At 38.6% G+C, this 25419-nt stretch overlaps 4 protein-coding genes across 4 annotated transcripts; 2 read left to right on the top strand and 2 right to left on the bottom strand.

Moving 5' to 3' along the window:
* Positions 1–6134: 6134 nt before the first annotated feature.
* KRTAP15-1 (keratin associated protein 15-1) lies at positions 6135–6883 on the bottom strand. Its single transcript, XM_070455242.1, has one exon. It carries the CDS (start codon positions 6840–6842, stop codon positions 6429–6431), a length of 414 nt encoding a protein of 137 aa, XP_070311343.1. The 5' UTR covers positions 6843–6883; the 3' UTR covers positions 6135–6428.
* A 3714-nt stretch (positions 6884–10597) lies between these two features.
* LOC110142984 (keratin-associated protein 13-1-like) lies at positions 10598–11441 on the top strand. Its single transcript, XM_020902476.2, has one exon. It carries the CDS (start codon positions 10623–10625, stop codon positions 11112–11114), a length of 492 nt encoding a protein of 163 aa, XP_020758135.1. The 5' UTR covers positions 10598–10622; the 3' UTR covers positions 11115–11441.
* A 5911-nt stretch (positions 11442–17352) lies between these two features.
* Positions 17353–18249, bottom strand: LOC110142985 (keratin-associated protein 13-1-like). The gene has a single exon (XM_020902477.2). It carries the CDS (start codon positions 18067–18069, stop codon positions 17353–17355), a length of 717 nt encoding a protein of 238 aa, XP_020758136.2. The 5' UTR covers positions 18070–18249.
* A 3899-nt stretch (positions 18250–22148) lies between these two features.
* On the top strand, positions 22149–22631 carry LOC110142986 (keratin-associated protein 13-1-like). The gene has a single exon (XM_020902478.2). The coding sequence runs from the start codon at positions 22149–22151 to the stop codon at positions 22629–22631; it is 483 nt and encodes a 160-aa protein (XP_020758137.2).
* The last annotated feature ends 2788 nt before the right edge of the window (positions 22632–25419 follow it).

Raw genomic sequence — 25419 nt, 5'->3', positions numbered from 1 at the left:
ATTTATATCTAAAGTGCTGTGCTCCCTTGAAAGAAGAGTTAAACCAACTGCTAACATTTGATATTCTGAAAGCAACAAATTACATAGAAGGTACAAGTCTTGCCTTGGGGCTTCCTTTCCAAAAAGTTGGCAAGAGTTGAAAGAAAGGAGATAACACACAAACTACAAAATATTTCTAATCCTTTTCTGGCCAGAATGATAAATACAAGAAAAAGAAGTGAACTGCAAATATATCACAAAACAAGCATTGACTAAAACAATAAAATGAAAGTTCTCATTTAAAAATCTGCCCCTCAAAATGACATTAAATTTAGGTGACAGGATGAAATTCTAAAATGATTACTCAGAAATTTCTTTCGAGCTCCAGTTTCCTATATAACATAATCTAAATCTGTGACCATAATATCCATGGCCAATAAATTTTCTAGTTCAAGCTCAAGATTTTTCCCACACACAAAGGGTAAGGGAGTATCTCCCTATAAACTCTGCATATTTCACGTGTCCCATTTCCTTTCTTGTGACCTTCCTCTGCCTGTTCAAATGTACTGTCTTCTAGGTTCTAACTTGATGTTTACTTTTTCTGGGAAAGGTCTTCTGATCTTCATGTCTTGTCTTGTGAGATCCTATCAGTCTCACTAAAAGTATATTTAGTTTATAATATTGTTTATAACTGTGTATCAGTTCCATTACACAATTACTTGAACTTGTATTCTCCAGGACCTAGCTTGAACTCTGGTATATAGCAGGAACAAATAAATATTTGTTTAAATGAACTTGTTTTCTTGTGTTTGAAATATGAATCTCTTTGTGTATATGCTTGTAGCATGAAATATTTGGTAGATACAGCTGAAGAAGTTCATAGTCAAGTACCCATATGATGAATTGCATTGAGATTTTGAGATACTTTTGAAACTGTGATGTCACCTTCAAACACGCAAAATGAATAAATGTAGTTTGAGATCCACTTCATCACTGCTGGCACATACAGAAATAGTTGAAGTCTTTTTTGTGGAGTGTACTGAATGAGTCAGACAAATCAAAGAAAACGCTCAGAATGTCCAAGAGATATTGCAGAAGTCTATAAACCAGCAATTGGTCTCAATTTGTCTTGACTATTTGAAATAGAGTGAGAAGATAACCTACATCTTACTGTTACTTCTTGGTCTAGGATGATCAGAATAGGCATGATCCTAACAGACAACTTAGCCATTCTAGAACTGAGGAGCTTGTCACAAAAATACCATTTTCTTTCTCTAATTGTAATTGAACAGGTTATTACACTGGTGATAGTTCCAAACATAATTACAACTACTATATTTATATGCAATTGTGGAATAATATTTGCTAAGTAAGTATTCAACATTATTTATGAACTATAAATATATTTACTGGATAATCATCATTCACAGCACCTCATTAATGCATGAAATGATATACTATTGCATTTTTACTGTCCAAGCCCTATCTGAAATGTGGGTAGGTCTAGTGTTCACTGTCAAGAACTATCCAAAACAACTCACTCTCAGGACACCATCTAAATCCATGGTTCTAAACACAGAATAAGCTCACTTCCAGAGGACACTTGGTAATATCTGAAGACACACTTGATTGTCACAATGGGGGTGGAGAGGGATGGCACTGACATTTAGTGGGAAGAGACCAGGGATGCTGTGAAACATCACGCAGTGGACAAGACAGCCCTATCCTAACAAAACCATATCCATCCTAGATGTTACTACTGCCAAAATTTTGGAAACTGAGGAGGGTGAATACTGTTGTCAAGTGCGAGAAACAAAGCAGAAAAGTAGAAAATGATCAATGAAGGACACGACAAAAATGGGGGCACAAAAATGGCAAATGGATTAAGAAAACGTGACAAATATGATGACAGATGTAGGTTGGGCAAATAGATTAAAAATGATCTGGGAAATAAATTCTTTGAATATTGCCCTTTGTCTGAGCAAGTCTCTTGTGCACAGCTGGGTCAGAGCTGTGTTCTTAGCAGAAATACACTGAAGAGATTAAAGGGCTCATTAGCAGAGAAAAATCATTTTTGTGAATACACATAGACATTTTATTAAGAGGTTTAGTTCTTCTATTGAATGATCGTGAAATTGTGCTAGTAGTCTCTCTTAAAAAATGGACATAAGAAAATGATCATTTAAAAATATGAGAATAATTTTATAAACTGAGAGGAAGATTACTTATAAGCAAAATTCTAATTCACTATTGCCTTAAGTCTTGTGCAGTAGTTTCAACTATATTTTTATGAAATAGAAACTGTCAGCCCAGCTTTTCTAGAAAATGGAGACTTTCATGGTTCTAAGTTATGTGTCAGCTTGGCTAGGCTATGGAGCCCAGTTGTTTGGTCAAAGACTATAGCCTAGCTGTTCTTATAAAGGTGTTCTGTAGATGATTTGTTGTTTATCATCAGTTGACTTTGAGTAAAGGAGTTTGCTCTCAATAATGTGTGATTGGGACTGGGCAAGTTTATTAGTAGATAGCATAGAACTGATGGGCATGGCAAAGAGAAGCTATTGACACCAGTCTCTTGATAAAAGTTGACTGTTGCAGAATTTACAAACCCATGGACTGTAGCCCACCAGGCTCCTCTGTCCATGGGATTCTCCAAGCAAGAATACTGGACTGGATAGCCATTCCCTTCTGCAGGAGATATTCCTAACCCAGGGATCGAACCAGAGTCTCCTGTATTGCAGGCAGATTCTTTATGGTCTGGGCTACTGGAGAAGCCTCTTGCTTAATTAAGGGGCTATTTTTCAGGTCTGCAGATTACTGTATCCAGTACTACAGTAGTTTCCTGAAACATACAGTGAAATGATTTGTTGGTTTAATCTAACATTTTCCCAGGAAAATTTTTCTGAATCAACTGGGTCATGTTGACCCAAGTGGTCTAAACCAGATTAAGACAGACCACCTCAGCTGTCATTTCGTTTCCACCTAACCTTTCCCTTTGGCTTAAACAGAAGCCAAGAGCAGCACAGTGATGGAAAACAAGGAAGACCAAAGAGGTAAATAAAGTGGTCAGGCCAGTTCAAGTCATTGGTGACCCATGGAATCACAAGAGAGTCTTGAATAGAGAGGAAAAAGAGGAGCTGACTTTTAAAAGTAGGACTGACTTTTAATTTATAGATTAAATCTATCTACTTGTATGAAATAAAAATATTTTTAATGTGATCATAGATCTGTCCATGATATTGTTCAGAAATTCAGAGAAGTTATGGCCCTTGGGTCAGGTGTAAAGTTCTATAACAGGAGAAAAATGAGGGAATGTCCTAATTATGCCCTGATAGATCCTGTTAAGTACATTTAGTTGAATTTCAAATCAAACATTTGTTGTTTAGTCGCTCAGTCATCTCTGATTCTGTGACCCCATGGAATGCAGCACCCCAGGCTTCCCTGTCCTTCCCAATCGCCCAGAGTTTGCTCAAACTCCTGTCCATTGTGTCAGTGATGCCATCCAACCTCTCGTCCCCTTCCCCTCCTGCCTTCAATCTTTCCCAGCATTTTTTCTGAGTCAGCTCTTCTCATCGGGGGTGCGGGTGGGGCAAAGTGTTGGAGCTTCAGCCTCAGGATCAGTCCTTCCAACGAATAGTCAGGACTGATTTCTTTTAGAATGGACTGGTTGGATCTCCTTGCAGTCCAAGGGACTCTCAAGAGTCTTCTCCAACACCACAGTTCAAAAGCATCGATTCTTCAGTGCTCAGCCTCCTTTATGATCCACCTCTCACATTCATATATGACTACTGGAAAAACCCATATAGCTTCGACTATATGAATCTTTGTCAGCAAAGGAATGTCTCTGTTTTTTAATATGCTGCCTAGGTTTGGCATAGCTTTTCTTCCAAGGAGCAAGCATCTTTTAATTTCATGGCTGCAGTCACCATCTGCAATGATTTTGGAGCCCAAGAAAATAAAGTCTGTCACTGTTTCCATAGTTTTTCCATCTATTTGCCATGAAGGGATGGGACCAGATGCTATGATCTTAGTTTTCTGAATGTTGAGTTTTAAGCCAACTTTTTCACTCTCTTCTGATCAAAAGGCTCTTTAGTTCCTCTTCACTTTCTGCCATTAGGGTGGTGTCATCTGCATATCTGAGATTATTGATGTTTCTCCCCGCAATCTATATTCTATCTTGTACTTCATTCAGCCCAGTATTTCACATGATGTGCTCTTCATAGAATTTAAATAACCAGGGTGACAGTATACAGACTTGACACATTCCTTTCCCAATTTGGAACCAGTCTGTTGCTCCAGGTCTCGTTCTATCTATTGTTCCTTGGCCTGCATACAGGTTTCTATGGAGGCAGGTCAGGTGGTCTGGTATTCCCATCTCTTTAAGAATTTTCCAAAGTTTGTTGTGATCCACACAGTCAAAGGTTTTCAGTTCAGTTGCTCAGTCGTGTCCATCTCTTTGCAACCCCATGGACTCAGGCGTGTTGGTCTTCCCTGTATATCTCCAACTCCTGGAGCTTGCTCAAACTTATGTCCATTGAGTCAGTGATGAAGCAGAAGTAGATGTTTTTCTGGAATTCTCTTGCTTTTTCTATGATCCAATGGATGTTGGCAATTTGATCTCTGGTTCCTCTGCTTTTTCTAGATCAAGCATGCTGCTAAGTCACTTAAGTCGTGTCCAACTCTGTGCAGCCCCATAGACGTCAGGCCACTAGGCTCTGCCGTCCCTGGGATTCTCCAGGCAAGGATACTGGAGTGGGTTGCCATTTCCTTTTCCAATGCATGAAAGCAAAAAGTGAAAGTGAAGTTGCTCACGCGTGTCTGACTCTTAGTGACCCCATGGACTGCAGCTTTACCAGGCTCCTCCATCCATGGGATTTTCCAGGTAAGAGTACTGGAGTGGAGTGCCATTGCCTTCTCTGGAAAACAAGCATAGCCCTCCAATAATTCTCAATTCTTTTCTCACATTCCATTGCAGGGTTTGACTTTCACTCAATGCATCCTATGCAGGATCTAATACAGTAATTAGTCCTTCTTTTTTTGGATCAATGGAAATGAAACAAAGTATATTGAATGCAATTCATGGAAAAGTCTGTTTTCATTTATTATTTTGCTATTGGTCGTTACTTTGGCTTACTTGAAATCAGGGTGCATTTCTGAATATGGAAGCTATGGAAATGTAGCTCTCATATGTCCCACTGCAGGGAGCATAACTGACTTACAGCCCCAGCTGTTAAGTCTCTGAGTGTGCCCCCATATTTATGCCAAGGTCATGCTGTGACCTGTTCTTGGCCAGTGACTGAACTTGGCAAGGATATGCAGGCAGGGCTGTCTCTGTGACTTGCAAGTGACTCATCAAAACTTAGAACTGGCTTGAAGAAAGTTATTCTAACCCAAACTTCCTTCCTTCCATCTTCCCTTCACTGAGTTCAGACCAGCATTGCTGTCTGGCAGCTCTCCCAGAATCCTCCATCTATCTCCCCATTTTCACTGGCAGGTATTTTCCTCAACAAATATCTGTCATGTCAAATCCTAGACCATTGCTATCTCTCAAAGGACTGCAACTAACATATTACATGAGCATGGTTTATTTTTTGCATGAACTAGTAATATTATTGTCACTGATCAGTTTTTCGTGATATTCTCACCCTTTTCTGAACTTCCTGTTCTTTGTGTTCCCATTGAAACATGCTTTTATAGACATTATTGCACTTGCTAAATGACAGTAAGTTAAACTTGTGTGTGTGTGTGAACTCTGTGAAGGGAGGGAATTTAAGTCTTCATTCAGCATGAATGCCTGGACTATAACCAGAACTCAGTAAGTATTTTTCAACAAATGTCTACCTAAAAATGAAATTTTCTAAAGTAATTAGATGAAAAAAATGCACCTAGGAGAAGATATAAATCTCTTAAGACATAAAATGTGCTATATATTTAGATTCTCTAAACTTCCTTTTTCTACACAGCAAAATATTAATGAAACAAAGAAAACAGGAACAAAATGTTTAGCTAGTGAACACAGTTGAAGGTACTGGATGCATTCACTAAATGTACCATATGAATTAAAAAATGGAATGCTGTAATTCATTCTAAAGAAATAAGTTTATTTTAAATGTCATATCTATTTGAAATGCACAAGTGAAAGAGTCTTAGGAGTAAAGTAGTAAAAGAGGATTCTGAGTAAGACAGCAACAGGAATGATTCTGAGCATTGGCTCAGGAATGAAAATTCAAGACATATCTCATACGTCTGATTAGAAGGTCAAGATTGCTTTGTCCACAGTGAATTGTATGCTTCCAGAAGGACTGTGATAGCAAGTCCCAGTGATGAAGATGGTCAGTTATCAAAAATGTTTGAAATGCCGAGGGTTAAAACTTCATAAGGCATAGATAAAACCATGAGGTGACTGGAGTCATTCAGAAAGTTGATTCACAAAAGCATGAGCTAAAGGCTGGTTAGTAACAAGATGACCGGCAACTCCTGGAGGAAATGTAAGTTGGGGAGCAGAAGTTGGATCCACAGCCCAGAGACTGGAAGCCAGTATTTCCACAACCAAAAGACCCAATGCCAATATTGCCAAACCCTAGAGATCCAGTGTAAGTTGTCTGGCAGGGACGGTGGAAGATGAAATTCTGTGGATGGGAGCAGGATGTCTGGAAAGATCTGGTCACAGCACAGGGTGTCTGGAAGCTGATGGGCCTAAAGAAGCTCTCCTGACAGCCACCGCAGAGAGTGGAGCCCAGCTGGAAAGTGCTGGGGGAGTAGATAACACAGCTGGGGTAGAAGGACTCACAGGTGGAAACTGGGACCCCCAAGTAACCTCCAAGGGAACGGGAGGAGAAGTTTCCTGTGCTGCAGTTGAAAGACATGTTGTCTGTCGGGAGTTCTGAGTTCAGCTGAGTTGCACAGGGAAGTTTGTGACTGTGAATGTTACCTTCTACACCAGATACTTAAATACTCTAGCAATGGGTGTAATAACATGTGTTCATTTTAATAAGAACGCTTAATTAGGCTCCAGTCAAAATGAAATGCATTAACCTTCAAAGACCTTTTTCATGATTACAGACTTTTAAATGAAAGAATTTCATTAGATTTTCAAAGCAGTTGTTCATGAAGCAAAAATGTTATTTCTCATTCATCTAGCTTGGGTAGGTGACTCTGATTGCACCATAATTGTACCTATAAGATTGGGGTTTTATTCATCCTATCCTTCAAGATAGTGTATTGAGTGGGTAACACAGTGAGAACTTCATTGTATTTAAAGCTCTAAAAAGTACTTTGTAATAAGGAGGGAACATTCATTTTGTTCCAAGTTTAGGAATAGAGGGGGGGAAAAATCAATATCTCTTTTACATCCCAAATCTTGTTTACTTTATAGAAAAAATAACCCACTTATGATCCTTAATTGGTAAAAATGTTAAATGAGCATCTAACACATTTATGTTCTAGTCTGCTTATAGCATAGGTACCCAAGCTGCTCTTGTATGTGTGAGTTTTTGATTTAAGAATAAGGGCTCCACATTTTCAGCAGCGCTTTGAAGTTTCCATTGTAAAAATTCTTAAGAAACCCTTATTCTGAAGTTGACTTGCTTCTTGAGAGATCACATCAATAAATTTAATTTAAAAAAAAAATCTCCACATAGAGTTAAAGTCATTTTTAGTGGTGTTGACATCATTCAGAACAAAATAGTAAGCTCTATACATTTAAAAAATGAACCTTTAGTCCCTTAGTTTTCTCTCATATGGCGGGATTTTTACCAAAGAAAGTAAGTAAAATCAAGAAGTAAGAAAAATGCCTACTACCTGTAAACTTCATAGAAAGATCAAATCAAAAAAATTCATAATTACAAATGACCTTTGTAGATTGAAATGAGGGTAGAGAGTACTAAAATGAATGCTAATATAAAAAAGAGAATGAATCCTTTAGAATTTACCTCTGATGTGGTAAATATATTCAATTTTATGGATATATATAATTATAAATCATATATAATTTTATTTATATATTTTTCATAGAGAACTAATACAAGTATTTTTTCTAGACTCTCCCATAAAGTTCATCATTGCTAACTGTAAATAGAGCAGCACATGTGTACAGGGAACAGCTTAAAATAAACTGTGGTGATGGGCAAATCTCTTAAGACATCTGTCTTCAAAAACTGATATATTATCCAGTGGAAATGAGCTGAGACTCATTCTATGAAGATTTGAGATTACTAACTGGAAGTTTTTAGGAAAGATTCAACTGAGAATCTAAAATTAGTTACTTTAGCGGGTAATTGAGATGTCCATCTTGGGGACATGTATTAGATATCCATCTGATAAGATATTGTAAATGGGATTCCAATGTGGCAGAGTACTGGAGGTAACTGCTAAACTCCCTTCTAAATTATAGACTTTATGACTTTGAATGTTTCAGTACACAAATTGATCTTCAGTCATATTCCATATATTTGGTAGGTAACATAGCTTGTGCTCTGTTTCTAAAATAAACAATTCTTATTTATCAGGCTTCTTAATTATGAATAGAAAATTGCTTTCTAGTAGATTCCAAACCTTCCTGTTTTGTTCATAATGTCAAAGCATCCATATAAATATTTCACTCAGCTAGATTGAATTTGCTTGCTTCAATATCATCCACTCATATAGGCTATTTCTGTAGAAGAATATTCTATGAGATAAGATATTAAATAATACTGAACATTCTTTTCTCAACAAAATGGAATTTTTTGGCCACAAGTACTTTGTTCAAAGGTAGAAGGGAAATGTTTTTTCTTTTCTATGATATGAACAAATCAAATAGCGCAGAAGCCACAGGAAGATAAAGCTTCTCAATCTCTCTTCTTCAAGGTGTCAATCTTCATTACCCTACTACACAGAGAAGGAATACAAGTCATAGAATAACAACAAAAAATGACCACTACTTTAGAAATTGTATGAGACTTGTCAGAAACTCCTAAGAACAGTTTAAGTCAGAGTCATGTATGTTGCTTTCAGAGGCAGAGGAAGAATCTCCTTAAGATGGCTATATTGGTCAAATACTTCAAGGCAAATACCTTATAAAATTTCTTTAAAACAAAGGCATTTTCCAGATTTTAGGGAGTCTTTCTGATGGAAAACATTGCCCCTGAGTAGAGAGAGAAATACATTGAGCATTTTTGTCACATATTTTGTTCTTATTTTTTGATGTCTCTTTGCCAACAAAGGTCCGTCTGGTCAAGGCTATGGTTTTTCCAGTGGTCATGTATGGATGTGAGAGTTGGACTGTGAAGAAATCTGAGAGCCGAAAAATTGATGCTTTTGAACTGTGGTGTTGGAGAAGACTCTTGACAGTCCCTTGGACTGCAAGAAGATCCAACCAGTCCATCCTAAAGGAGATCAGTCCTGGGTGTTCATTGGAAGGACTGATGCTGAAACTCCAGTAGTTTGGTCACCTCATGCGAAGAGCTGACTCATTGGAAAAGACCCTGATGCTGGGAGGGATTGGGGGCAGGAGGAGAAGGGGATGACAGAGGATGAGATGTCTGGATGGCATCACTGACTCGATGGGCATGAGTTTGAGTAAACTCTGGGAGTTGGTGATGGACAGGGAAGACTGGCGTGCTATGATTCATGGGGTCACAAAGAGTTGGACACGACTGAGTGACTGAACTGAACTGAACTGAACTGAAAATTATCTTAGATAAATAACCTCTAACTTTCCAAAACAATATAAAGAAATCTATAATATTTAATTCATTCCACAGTAAATACACAGGCTTCCCAGGCAGTGCTAGTGGAAAAGAACCTGCCTGCCAGAATATGAGGTGCCTGACCCAGGGTTTGATCCCTGTGTCACGAAGATCCCCTGGAGGAGGGCATGACAATCCAATCCAATATTTTTGCCTGGAGAATCCCATGGACAGAAGAGCCTGGTGGATTACAGTCATAGAATTTCAAAGATTCAGATATGACTGAAGTGTCTTACCACACACACACGCACGCATAAAAGAGTGAATAGCTAAGATGACTCCTGCTAGTTTGCATACAGTTTTAAGCAGAAGCTAAGAAATAAGGGGATCTCTCATTTAATATTACATGAAAGCCATTAACATCGAGGTTCAATTAAAAAAATAATCGTCCTACATCTTGTGTGTTACCATTGCCCCTTCTTTATGGCATCACCCATTAGGTAAACCTGCCACTTCCTGGTAACAATCAGTGTATGCTCTTGTTTAAAAAACGACTTTGAGTAGATCAGTTAGCGATTTTGCTCTCCAGATAGCAACAATTTCGAGACAGATTGTGAAAGGGGATTCAATTATTTTTAATTAAGCCAGCTTCCCTCAGCCCCGTCACTGCCTCTAAAGTTTTCTGAGTGATCTGCTTGGCGACTTTGGTAGAAAAGGATGACTAAGAGCTTTGAAGATTTCATGCTATTACCTGAATTTCAAGGCACAAACATGATTATACTCTTCAGCTGTGAAACCACAAACACTCCATGTGTATAACTATGCTGATCTTTTGGATTCAATTAAAAAGATGATGGTACCTTGTTTTTATGAGCCACGTGGATGACACAGCCAATGATAAAGATATATAAACGCCCCTGTCCAAGAAGTGACATTCAGACTCAGACCTTCCCATCGAAACTCACATCACCTGCGAAGATGTCCTACAACTGCTGCTCTGGAAACTTCTCCTCCCGCTCCCTCCGGAACCACCTGCGCTATTCAGGCGCCTCCTGTGGCTCCTCCTTCCCCAGCAACCTGGTCTACAGCGCCGACCTCTGCCCTCGCAGCTCCTGCCAGCTGGACTCCTCTCTCTACAGCCAGGAGACCTGCTGTGAGCCCATCAGGACACAGACTGTGTTGTCCAGTCCCTGCCAGACGTCCTGCTACCGCCCGAGGACCTCCACGTTCTTCAGTCCCTGCCAGACGACTTGCTCTGGGTCTCTGGGCTTCGGTTCCAGTAATTTTCAATCTGTTGGTCATGTCTTCCCATCTCTGGGGTTTGGATCCGGTGGTTTCCAATCAGTGGGTCATAGCCCCAACATTTTCTCATCCCTAAGTTGTAGATCCAGCTTTTACCGTCCGACCTTCTCTTCTAGGAGTGGCCGGTGTCTTTCTTTCCAACCGACCTGTGGATCTGGCTTCTACTAATATCATACTTGAATACAATACCTACTACACCTAGAATTGTAATGCGATACTACATATCTGTTGACCTCTTGTTTTACCTTTAGCTTATAAATTTGACTTCTACTGTTACCTACTATGGATTAGGAATAATTTCAATACCAGTAACTGAAAATGTATTCATTGAAGAAAGGTGCCATAACTACTACCTTGTAGCTATATAGACATGTGATACTGAAGCACATTTATTTCCTGTTTATTTCTCCTGTTATTTCCCCAAATGCATCTATTTCAAATTTTACTAGTAGGGAAAATGCTTAAGTTTAAATAAAGTATGGTATATGACATCCATATATTGGTTTTATCATTTTGCTTGCTTCGTTTCATCAGTGGGGGAGGGCATGACAGCCCACCCCAGTGTTCTTGCCTGGAGAATTCCATGGACAGAGGAGTCTGGTGGGCTACAGTTCACAGGGTCACAAAGAGGCACAACTGAAGCAACTTAGGACATGTCTTCAAATCTAATTCTAAATATCTGGCTGTCTATTTCTGCATCTTGTATTCATACTTTAAATTTTTTCAATTTAAAAAGTAAAATTGTTCAGTGTCCTTTAGGTTTGGAAGAAATTATTACATCTTTCATGTTTACTCCTTCTGTAACAGAAGGAGTAAATATATTCTGTTAATACGGTAAAATCTGAAATTACATTTTTAAGACTACATTTTAAGACTACTAGTAACTGTGACCTTTGGTTTTGTAGGGGGTTAGAAACTTGTATATTTCTATATAAATAATTATAAATTATAAGGTATATTCAATTGACTACATCACATAATTTTGGAAGAAAGATTACTCATAGATAGATTCTAAAATAATATATTCAGTAAGAAGTTAGTGAGTTATATTTGGTGAGAATTTCAGTTGCCCCAGATTTCCTGCTTTCAAGCAAATGAAATGTCTAATTAATTTATGATTGAAAACATCTAATACATCCTCAATACTTATTAGAAATAAGCCCAGCATTTTTTGTACAATCATTAACACAGTTGGTTTGCAACCACTTTTTAAGTTGATCTGTTGATGAGATTAACTTAGAGAAAAAACAAACAAAAGGAAAATGAAACTCAAAAACAATGCAAACATTCTCATGTTACAAGAGTTAACTAAATGTTTAGGCAGCTTATCACACCTGAGTCAGCAGTTGTGCTCCAAACTTTTATCCATTAAGTCAAGGACAATATTACTAAAAGGTACAGATGACCTAGATTCTCACCCACAGAGTAACCATATGTCTTGGTTTATTCTGTTTGTCTCAGCATCCAGTCCCACTTGGTAATTGTCTTAGATTTCTCACTTTTTATATGTAATGAATAATTGAGTTAACATAAGTATGATTGGTTTAGGAAACTTCCACTTTGCTTTTGCTATGGCTTCATCTAGTGGAGTGCTTATAAGATGCATACAGGGTGAACAGTTTTCACTTTAACCGGTGTTAAATCTGAAGACAAGCCATATCCTATTCTTTGCTCTGCCTGAAAAAAAATGGAACTACTCCTTTTATTGCTGAGGGATCACAGAAAACACACTACACTTAAATACAGTGGTAGGACAGCTCACATGTTCAAATCTTGGTGGAGGTTCATTTGTCATTTTCTTTTTTTAATATAAACTTATTTAGTTGGAGGCTAATTACTTTACAATATTGTATTGGTTTTGCCATAGACTGACATGACTAACCTAGCCAGTACTGCTATGGCTATTTCCACATCCTGCAAGATGCAATAATATACACCAAGCTACCAGTAGGTGGAGATAGTGGGAAATTTAGGATTACTGATTAGGCGTACATAAAACATGGGCATAAAACTGAGGGTGGTACTCAGCATATACTGGCTTCCCGGGCGGTACAATGGTAAAGCATCCCTCTGCCAATGGAGGAGGCCAAGAGACTCGGGTTAGACCCCTGGGATGGGAAGATCCCCCGGAGCAGGAAATGACAGCCCATTCCAATATTCTTGCCTGAAAACTATCCTATGGACAGAGGAGCCTGGCGGGCTACCATCCATGAGGCTGCGAAGAGTCAGAAATTACTACGTGCACAAGCACATAGCATATAAAGATTAATCTAAATGCTCTTGCTGCAGTGCCTTGGCCACATATTGTACTGCTTAAATCTACAACTATTTATTTTATTGTTTGGGAGAATTTTTATTTTTTTAGACTTTGCAAAAAAAATATCTTATTAGGAGCAATGAACTAAAGCTAAAAGTTCATATTTTAATTTAAAGGTGTGAATGCTTAGTTTCTATTCTTAAAGCAAGTTGATTGTGAAATATGACTTATGGTCATATATGGTGAAATATGGTGAAACATGGTGAAATATGTCAATTTCTTGACATTTACTCTCCACCACAGGGTCAGAAGTATCACTTACCAGATGAAAAGTCAAAGAGACAATTTTGCTGGAGAAGCATCAGCATCTATTTAAAAAGTCAGAAGTTTTAAAAAGATTACTTCCAAAAATGGTTATTTATCACTAGCAGTTGTGAAAACTCTGTTCATATATCACTCTGATGCATACATTTCATTTAGGTCAAATAATTACTCTAAATAATATTCACCATGTTAAATCCTAAGTTTTCTTGTACAGGTAAAACATACGCATGCACGCATGCATGTGTACGTTCACACACACACACACCCAAACAACAAAAGCACAGATGAAGCAGTAGTTGATGATGTGCTCTTCCATTAACAAAAGAAAAGCTTCACTAAGGATGAATGAAGCCAGTATTATGTCACTATCGTTAAATGCTTCAAGTCAAAAATGTATTAGTTCCAATAGTGATTTGATCTCTTCATCCAGTCCAAAGAGTCCATGTAAAGCTAAAGAAAGTTCATAATACTCTGGCAGCTCTAATGAAAAATTATTTAAAAAATTCAAATCAAAGATAAAATGACTGGTTGTCTCAGTAACAATAAAAACAAAAATTTTGCTGAAGGACCACATCATGGTAAAAATAATCAAGTAAGATCCCCATGAAGAAAAAATACAGTTGCAATTGCTGTAGATATATAACCACAATTGGATCCAAACATGCTGTAATATTCTGCTAGTCAAAGTAGGAGCTGTAGTTTTAAAGCATTTTTTTGTGTATACCCAGAGTAGGTGCTTTTGGCATGCTTTCCCTTACCTCATCTATCACCTCTTCCACCGCTGTTGTATTTTTATTTTCCTGGTGCCTTTTCTGTTGTTGGTTTTTACGTCATCAGCATGTTATTTTATATAACAAGGCACACACAGCGGGGATACGTTCTTCCATGCTTGATGTGAAGTCTTTATTCCACATCTATGTTACTTTGACGTCCAGTTACACTACTTCTCCCTCTCAAGGACTTCCCCATGATTCTATCCTGACTGACTCCTTGCTCCTTCAGTCTGACTCACCAAAATGGGAATGCAGTTTACAGATTAGCGAGACGTCATGGTTTGGCAATTTTACTTTTTTCTTTTTTCAATTTTCAGAGAAAAGCTTCTGGGAGTGACGGTGTTTATGTTGGGAGAATTCAGAGGGAAGAGAAGAAATCTGTCAAGTTACATAGAAATCACCTTTATCTCTTATTTAAAAAAAAAATATTAGCAGTAAGCTCATCTTCAATTTTGGGGTTGCTGGTATTAAAATTATGTATATGTGACTGTGAAAGAGAGGTTTTGTGTGTGTGTGTTTGATTTGTTTTTTACTATTCTTATTCATAGTGGTAGTTATTGAGGAAGGGAACATTTTAATGTGACATCAATAATGATAAGTAAAGTGAATAATATAGGGTTTGTCATTGCACTCAGAATTTCTAGCAATATCTTCCTGAAGGATAATCATGTATTTCTCTTGGTCTATTATTAAGTATTATGGTTAATGCAAATCTTTTTAAGAGAAATTAGCTCATTTTTCCTTAACGTTCTTCTCCTAAACTCTACATTTATTTTTGTTTCTCTCTTTCTTATGAATACTACTCATGAGGCTAATGAAACTAGATCTAAAGGAGCTGAAGTCTATTCAGATAAAGCAATCTCTGTAGTAGGAGGTATACTCAAGGCTCTTGGTTAAAAAAAAGTAGGTTAAAAAAAAAAAGCTCAGGAAAGAACAAGAATAGGTTAATTCAAGAGATGGGATTCTACTAGATCTTTGATGAACAAACAGGCAAATTTATAAATCTTTTTTACTTTTCTTTCTCTTGCGTCTGGAAAGGTCTATAGCACATAATGCTTGTCTTTCTCACGAGGATGTTTGAGCATTAAATGCACATTGTGTATTGGGTACCCCTTGTACCCTCCGTTATATATGTGTTCTTCCAACTGTGATCCCAGACACAGCTACGGTGCCTGAAACAATTTCATGCAAGTTTCAACCCTCTTGCACTGATAGCATCACCCCTCCTGCATAAACAACATTTCTTTCACTCTCTACCTGGGCTCCCAGAGGTCACAGCCGGGAATACAAAAGGAACACACTGTGAATCCTCTCATATGTTTAATGAGGTTCTGGAAAATTAATACACAGCCCGGAAAAATTCCAGCAGCGGGAAGCACAAGTTGATGGATAAATGATTCTCCCTGTTTGTTGATCAGATCCAGGGGTGGACAATTCCAAAATTATACCATATGTTTCTAAAAAGACCTTGAAAGACTGAGTCCTCATTGACCATCATAAAGTCAGCAACAACAACAAAAAAAAATATGTTCCTTTGTAGGATTTTTTCTCTTTGATTCTTTCACCTTCCATAGTCTCCCATACTATTTGCCTGATGCATGCTGTGCACGCGTGCGTGCTAAGTTGCTTCAGCTGTTTGACTGTGCAATCTACTGGACAGTAGCCCACCAGTCTCCTCTGTCTGTGGGATTCTCCAGGCAAGAACTCTGGAGTGGGTTGCCATGCCCTCCTCTAGGGGATCTTCCTGATCTAAGTATCGAACCCATATCTCTTATGTCTCTTGCACTGGCAGGCAGGTTCTTTACCACTAGCCTCACCTGGGAAGCCCCAGTTGCCTGGTATCTTGTGACAAATACACAGTCTGTACTCATGATTTTGACTTCAGCTCTGCTTTAGGGGGAAAAGCATACAGCCTAAGACTAGAGGATACAGATGCTTATTCAACACTGCTCCATGTGCGTTGCTGTTAGAAATTCAGGTTGAGCCTTGAGGAAGCATCGGGAAGTTATCGCACATCTCCTTAACCCAGTGGGCTTCCCAGGTGGCACTGTCCATGCAGAGGACCTAAGAGACATGGGTTCGATCCGTGGGTCAGGAAGATCCCCTGGAGAAAGAAATGGAAACCCACTTCAGTCTTCTTGCCTGGAAAATCCCACGGACTGAGGAGCCTGGTGGGATACAATCCACGGGTTGCAAAGATTGAGATACGACTGGAGAGAATTAGCACCCACTCCTTGACCCAGTTACTCCCCAGTTAAAATCATTGTGAATCTCTTTACTAATGTTCACAGGTACGGCTCAGTTAATGGATCATGCACTGGGACCAGGCTCAGGGAAGCATTACGGCACTTAACGCCTACCAACAGAGAACAAAGCATCTATCCTCAGAGTTGTTTAAAGCCTTATTTTTTTCTCTTAGCTGAAAATCTACATTCAGATACTAGACTTTCAGTATGTTTTTGGTCTACATATTATCTCATCTTGTAAATTATACTGGATTCTTATTGCCTGCATTTCTAGTTAAACACCAGTTTCTTTGTTTTCCACTATTAGCAGAAATCCATGCCTCCATCTTCAGGCAAATATCACTGATATTGAGGCAAATAAAATATGGGCCTCCAGGAAATAATTACTCCCACTAGGAAACATATGCAATGACAATGGAAATTTGCTAAAATCTTTCAAATGTGTGTTTTCACATCCAGTTTCAGAGGCACATTGATCTTTATTTAAAATTCCAGAATCCTGATTAAACTATAGGCAGATAATAAGACAAACCATACATTTCAATGCCAGATGATGTAAATTTATTAGATTAAAATTTTCATTTTCAAATGCTTTTCCATGAAAATCCAATAGCATATTTTCAATCCAATAGTACATGTATTAAAACTTCATTATTGGTTTACTCACTAAGTTTAGAGTCCCTCAAAAGTTGGTGATGCAAGGAAATGATGAGTTAAGAATATAAGATGGGTGGTAAGTGTGAGAAGGAAAACGATGGCTATATTGAGAGAGACTTTGATCTCAATATGCAAAAGGATTTAGACCTTCAACAAATTGAACGATAGAAGCCAGATCCACAGGTTGGTCTATAACATGATGAATGGCAACTACTGGATGAAAAGTAGGTTGGACGGCAGAATCCGGATCCATGGCTCAGGGAAGGGAAGCCACAGATTCCATAGCTCAGGCGTCTGAAGCCACGGGATCCACAGCCCCCTGAGTAGCAGCTTCTGGATCCAGAGCTCAGGGAGCTGCAGCTGCTGGACCTGAAGCCCAGAGACCCAGGGAGAGTCGTCTGGCAGGGACTGGAGAACGTGGGGGTCCTCGGGCGGTAGCAAGACGTCTGGCAGGGACGGGACACCACACGGAACGTCTGGTTCCTGATGGGCTCACAGCAGGTCTCCTGGCTGCAGAGAGAGGAGCCCAGCTGGCAGGAGCTGCGAGGGCAGAGGTCAGCGCTGTAGACCAGGTTGCTGGGGAAGGAGGAACATGAGTATCGCCGGTAGCTCCCAAGGGAGCGGGAGGAGAAGTTTCCAGAGCAGCAGTTGTAGGACATGTTGACAGGAGATGTGAGTTCAGTTGAGTTGCAGTGAGAAGATTCTGAATTTGAATGTCTCTCCTGCACTGTGGCATTTTTATACTTCCAACAATGGGTGTGGCACACCAAGGGATCATGATTCCTACATGAGATTTCCTCTTTTGCATATGTGTAATTCAGTAGACTTCTCGGTAATTGCAGTTGCATACGAATAGTTTCTCGCATTTGTTTTTATGGATGCTGTAATTCTGTTGTCATAGCCAAAGCCAATGAACTACTGCTATGTCAGAAATGCTATGACTGTTTCCTATTAATGCACATCCCATCATGGCCAGGGAAGCGTCATGACCAGGAAAGCTTTTTTCCGATTTACGCTAACCCGCTTCCTATGTATCTACATCTGGTTTTGCTGGTGACTGTTTTCCTCCTAAGAGTGTGGAATAAGATGGATTTTCCTCTGGTACAGTGGATCAGAGGCACAGTTTTGAAGCTTTCCTGAAATGATCCACTTTGTCACCATTTACTCCCATTCTCCAAAATCACTCGGCGGTAATCTGTTATGGCAGCAATAGAAAATACACCAAAGATCACAGTTATACAGTATGCCTCTAATCCAATGGCGACCAAAAATAGATAAAATAAGAGACTGAGAGAGAAATGGCTAGGAACATAAAGACAGCTTTCTGTGTATGTAAAGATAAGATGGCCAAAAAAAGAGGTTCAGCTGAAATAGTATCCAGGGGAGATCAATCTGGCCCATGTCTATTTAGTTAAGACGGAGACACTGGTATGGTGAGAGAAGGAAACAGTTGAAAGTGAAACACTGAGAAGGCTTAGGAAAAGAATTTTTTCTATTGTACTGATATTATTACCTATTCCTTAATGTCTTTATAATTAAAAATATCATAATTAGTATATTTTATGAATTTTGATATATTGGTCCTTTTATCATCTGCTGAAGCTGCAGCTCCCATACTTTGGCCACCTGATGTGAAGCCCAACTTATTGGAAGAGACCCTGATGCTGGGAAAGATCAAAGGCAGCAGGAGAAAGGGATGACAGAGGGTGTGATGGTTGGATGGCATCATTGACTCAATGGACATGAGTTTGAGCAAGCTCCAGGAGGTAGTGAAGGACAGAGGAGCCTGGTGTGCTGCAATCCATGGGGTCGCAGAGAGCTGGACATGAATGAGCAACTGAACAGCAATGCAGGGTTTCTATTGTCTTAGAATAGCTCTAGTTTTTCTCTGCATAGGCTTTGACTTCCCGGCATTTGCAGAGCTGCAGTTTTCTGCCTATATGTGAAGATTTTTTTTCCAGTTCTCTTTTCTTATGAAGGATGTATAAATCTCTCTCTTTCTCTCCTCTTCCTGCTCTCACCCTACTGTTTTTCCTTCCTCCTTTTAATGTATTTAACTTAGATTTTCTCACTCTTCTGTTTTTCATATATATATATGTGTGTGTGTATATATATATATATATATATATATATATATATATAGTTTCTCTTTAACTATAGAATCAAAGGTTAAAAACAAAGTTTACTTAATTTTATCATATTCTGAATGTATAAATAGCTACTTTCAAAGTTCATTCACAAAATATTCAGTGTTAAAATAAAACTATTTTCCAGACTATATAATAAATAAACTATATTCCAGACTCAAGCAAATATAATGTTATGGTTGATAGCAATATTTTGTTATTTTATTTTCTAATAAAGCTATTATAAACTTACCAAAAATAGTAACATTAAAAATACTGAATGTAACAAAATAAAACTGAACAAAATATAGCACCAGAAAATACAATCTGAAATCCATAATCTATATAATAGTCTTGGGAAAATCAGACATTAAGCTACTTGTTATGAATTTAGTAATAGGAAACAGGGAAATATTGCTATCAAGGAATAGTTGTGTTTCAGAATTGAAGATAATTTGAGGATTTGGGGCAGAAGATGAAAACTAGACAACAGAATCTAACTGAAAGTTTATAAATTTATTAAATAATAACTGATTTGGAAAAACTATTGAAATGTTTTATCAGTAGATTAAACATTGCCTAATAGATGATGCTTTTGAACTGTGGTGTTGGAGAAGGCTCTTGAGAGTCACTCAGACTACAAGGAGATCAAACCAGTCCATCCTAAAGGAAATCAGTCCTGAATGTTCATTGGAAGGACTGATGCTGAAGCTGAAGCTCCAATACTTTGGCCACCTGATGCAAAGAACTGATTCACTGGAAAAGACCCTGATGGGTTCATTGGGAAAGACTGAAGGCAGGAGGAAAAGGGTATGTCAGAGGATAAAATGGCTGGATGGTATCACCTACTCAATGGACATGAATTTGAGCAACATCTAGGAGTTGGTGATGGACAGGGAGGCCTGGTGTGCTGCAGTCCATGGTGTTGCAAAGAGTCGGACATGACTGAGTGACTAAACTGAATAGACAGTTAGTGAATTAGAAGATGGAATAGAGGGAAATCCCAAACTACAGGGTAAAAAAGATAAAAAGACTGAAAATAGAGAAAAGACTATGAGAGGCATATATATATAGAGAGAGAATTTATAGTGTATTTTGCTTATAATTGGAATCTCAGGAAAAAAGGAGATAAATATGGGATGGAAACAGTATTTGAAGAGATAATTGTTTCACTGTTGTTGTTGTTCAGTCACTAAGTTGTGTCTGACTCTTTGTGACCCCAAGGACTGCAGCGTGCCAAGCTCCTGTGCCCTCCACTATTTTCTGGAGTTTGCTCAGATTTGTGCCCATTAAGTCAGTGATACTATCTAACATATCTAAACAATAGTTTAGGATTTATCAAAGTTGATGCACCATCTGATGTGTGAAATGGTACTCAAGAAATGAGTAGAACTGGCCTAAGGTTGAGGTGACTGAAAGATGGGTTTTAGCAGAAATGACTCTGAGACAGACCTAAAGGTACAAAGACTTATGGGGAAATGGCTGTGAGAGAAGCGTGTTGGGAAGAGGGGAAGAAGGCTAGGAGACTTGTCAGGCTTCCTTGAGAGTCTCATCATGGTGAGAAGATAGACAGGCATTCTCCAGGCAGCCACAGATTGTGGACAGTTTCTCAAGACCATTGGAGATCCTCAATTGTTGGCCAGCAAAGGATCCCATGTGTCCTAAGAAGGATGCCTTCTAATATCTCTCCTATCATTGCCTAGGAGCAGCCCTATAGAGAGAGAGGCTTTCCTACCAATGCAGTATTAGATTTTGGACCATAGCATGGAGTTGCGGGAGCAGGGAGCAGGGGGGATGTCCTGGCCAATCAAGCCTCTTGTAGATGGAGATCTGAAAAGGAAATTCTTAGGGCTTCTACATGTACAGATGCCAACCTGTTAAGACTACAGGTCTCATATCAGGTCCACTGAATCTGAAACTCAATTGTTTCCTTCCCTCATCTCAATATTTCTTAGCTCTTTGATGCTTTTCATAAGGGTCCAAACTGGCCTTCCCTTGTGACTCTGTCTTGGTTCTGTCCCTCACTGTCACCAAGTATCCAAATAGATACAAAGGTTTCTCTCTGGTTCTAACCATCAATGGTACTCAAAAAAATGTCCTGGCTGGTAATTTTTCCTCTCCATTGTATCTGAGACACATGCATAACAGAATGCAATGGATGGACAATAATGGAGGATAAGAAGACATCAGTTTAGTTCAGTCACTCAGTCGTGTCTGACTCTTTGCGACCCCATGAACCGCCAACTCCTGGAGTTTACCCAAACTCATGTCCATTGAGTTGGTGATGCCATCCAACCATCTCATCCTCTGAAAAGACATGAGAACAAGTAAAGTCAGTATTTAGTAGGTTCTTCATTCAAGCCAAAGTTATACCTCTGATCCATTGACAAAGAAGAAAAATAATTTTATCTTATGAAACTGCCATTTGAGAAAAGCATTTTCTCATCATTGGCAGAAGCAAAACACCCAAAGATTATGCCAAGAGGAAAAGGAAAGCCTTTCTTGACTATGATGGAATAAGCATTAGTGTGAAACAGTCATAGCATTTCTAACATAGGTGTAGTTCACTGGCCTTGGCTATAACACCAAAATTATAGCATCCATAAATACAATATGAGGAGAACCATTCCAACTGCAATTATAGAGAAGATTGCTAAGTTATATGCATGTAAACAAGGGAACACAAGTATGGAAAAAATGATCCTGTAGGTTACCACACTTCCTGCTGAGAGTATATATAAGCACATCTGTCCAGAAGGCTACATTCAAACTCAGAATCTTCTCGCTATAGCTCAGCTGAACACGCATCTCCTGTCAACATGTCCTACACCTGCTGTTCTAGAAACTTCTCCTCCTGCTCCCTCGGGGACCACCTGCGCTACCCAGGCACCTCCTGTGGCTCCTCCTTCCCCAGCAACCTGGTCTACAGCGCTGACCTCTGCCCTCGCAGCTCCTGCCGGCTGGGCTCCTCTCTCTGCAGCCAGGAGACCTGCTGTGAGCCCATCAGGACCCAGAAGTTCCGTGTGGTGTCCCGTCCCTGCCAGACGTCCTGCTACCACCCGAGGACCCCCACGTTCTCCAGTCCCTGCCAGACGACTCTCCCTGGGTCTCTGGGCTTCAGGTCCAGCAGCTGCAGCTCCCTGAGCTCTGGATCCAGAAGCTGCTACTCAGGGGGCTGTGGATCTCGTAGCTTCAGACGCCTGAGCTATGGAATCTGTGGCTTCCCTTCCCTGGGCTGTGGATCCAGATTCTGGCACCCAATTAATTTTCCCTGCCGAAGTTTCCATTCATCTTGCTATTGACCAACCTGTAGATCTGGCTTCTTCTGATTGACTTGTAGAAGAGTCAAATTCATTTGAGAAATTTAGATTCTGTAACCTGATTATCTGTTATCTTAATCTGCTCCATTGAAAAGTATTCTAATATTTCCTGATCACTGACAATTCTTTACCTCTCTAACCCTCAGACTGGGGGTGATCAATTAACTCTATCAACCTACATAGTTAATGAGAAATTAAAATTGAATGGTAAATAGAATTTACGGTTTTGCAATTCTCCCAAAGATAGATGGAAGGTCAAATAATTTGATTTTAATAAACTCTTTATTCTGCCATCCAAATATGCTGTGAATGTTGTTATTTATTAGCAATGTGTCAACTAAGATTTGTATTGTCATTGCTTCTATTAGTTGGCTTTGGAAAGCTCAGATTTAGGGAGCTATGCACTAATTTTGCTGGTGCTGTCATTCAGTCGTGTCCAACTCTTTTCAACCCCATGGACTGTAGTCTCCTTTGTCCACAGAATTTTCCAGACAAGAATACTGGTTTTTGTTACTGTTCAGTCACTCAGTTGTGTCCAACAGAGTAGGTTGCCATCTCCTACTCCAGACAGTTTTCTTTCTTTAACCAAGAATTTTCCCTGGATGCCTGCAGCTTCTACATACAGCCTTACTCTAAAAGAAAATCTCAAGAGATTTGAATACCTTTATTCACATGGTAAAAACAGACCATACAGCTTGAAAGGCATCATGTACAAGAGTGGTTTAAAGAATACAGGAATAAAATGTAGGCTTCTGTGATGAGACCTGGGCATGAAGGGTATTAAAATGGAAGACTAGTGTGTGGCTGTACATTTTTAGAGAAAAGAACACCTCTGAGCTTTAGATAATCACCTTGCAGGAAATTTTCCCTCTTTTTTTTAATTGACTAAATCCCTGTACCCCAATTACTGTTTTCAATCTGCTCAAATTATCACCATTTGTATAAGAAGACAGGCAACAAACTTAGATGAGAAGGAACTAGGCTCAGCAGGTGTGAGGTTGCACCTGGGTTCTTAAGCAACAGAGAAACAGAATCTAACTGCACACAAGAAAGCTTTAATATCATCAAATGAATGTTTCAATTATATATTGAAATAAAATTGGATATTCTTTTTTAAGTGTCATTCTTCTATCTTACATACAAGTGTTATATAAAGTAAAGTAGTAACAGAGATAGTACAATGAGAACTGAAAATTTAATCTTTATGCAGAACAAGTAGCATTCTATTTAGGAAAAATAAATATTTTCCTATTCTTTGTAAGATTTTCAAACATTCCTGAAATTAAGAAATTAGATGCAGAATAAGAGAGGTTCATCAAAAATCTAGTCTTATAAACATTTCTCAGTCTTCTCATCATATTCTGTTTACTTTTTTTACTACTAACATGATAAAATATAAAATAAGAAATGAGTTGTAGTGTTTATTATATCCAAGCTACTCATACTACAAAGGTGGAAATTGAAACACAGAATAGTTAAATATCTTTTTACAAGATTACACAGCAAGTTATTGTAGAGTCATGGAAGTAGAATGACTTTATTCCAACTGTACCATTCTCTCTTATTTCTTCCTCCATATGCTCCTTCTCTTTCTTATCTTCTTATCCTTCTTCCTTCTCCCACCCCATGTTTACAGAATAGCTACAGTGTTTGTATAACTAAAAACATGAAGGAATAATGAGAAAAAAAAAGGGGGAAAAGTCATCAGCCATTGAAATATAAAAATTTAAATGGCAAACAATAAACTTCTATAAACAGTCTTGCTCATGAATTTTAATGATCCAAGTTGGTCTCATGTGCCTAATCTCCAATCAGAAGAAATAGTCAAATTTCACATCTCGAAACATAAGCAATAGCAGAGCACTCATGGGAAACACCTGCAGATTTTTGGCCAAGCCGACGATGCTTTGTTAATGTCTCCAAATTTGAGACTCAGGAGTGGAAAGTTTTCTGACTTTAGGAACATACTAATATCTTAGTTGTTTTATAATTGCTATAACAAATTTTTCAAATAAGCCATATGCTGTATATAATATATGGCTTAATAGCATTTTATTATAATTCTGTAGGACAAATGTCAGACAGTCTCACTCGACTAAAATCATGGTGCTAGCAGGGCTTCATTTCTTTCCAGAGGATCTAGGGGAAAGCCTATTTACTTGTCTTCTTTTTGTTTGTTTGTCTTCTAGAGGCCACCCAAATTCTTTAGCCTGTGCCCCACTTCCTCCGAAGTACTTCCTCCAAAGTCAGCAATGGTGGGTAAAATCCTCCTTGTATTGATATGGCTCTGGTCTACTCTTCTGCCTTTCTCCTCCATTTTCAAGAATGCTTATAAGCACGTTGGGTTCACCTGGTGATATCTCTATTTAGTATCAACTGATTAGCAACTTTAATTCCATTACTACTTTCATTACTCTTGCTATATAACATACCATATTCATAAGATATATGAATATATTTAAGGGGCCATTATTCTCCCTACCAAAACTAATGAGCAAATTTATAAAAATAACTCAAAGATTGATTGAGTGTAAATAGTGATACAATGAGATCATAAGCAATCACTAAAATTCAATGGTGGAGACAATGAATTTGTAACATTACAATTATGCCTGAAGTTAAATATAGTATCCCATTTCAGGTTGATAGTCAAAATAAGAAAACAGTATTATTTTACAACAGGAAACGCATAACTCCTGAGCTGGTATTTTACAATTACCACTAGCGAAGCTGCATCGTCCTCTGTTCCAAATCTCTGGCATTATAAACT

The sequence above is a fragment of the Odocoileus virginianus genome, chromosome 25 (genome assembly GCF_023699985.2).
Source record: "Odocoileus virginianus isolate 20LAN1187 ecotype Illinois chromosome 25, Ovbor_1.2, whole genome shotgun sequence".
Lineage (NCBI taxonomy): Eukaryota > Metazoa > Chordata > Mammalia > Artiodactyla > Cervidae > Odocoileus > Odocoileus virginianus.
Note: the sequence above shows the minus strand (reverse complement) of the source record. Positions and strands in the feature narration are given on the sequence as shown.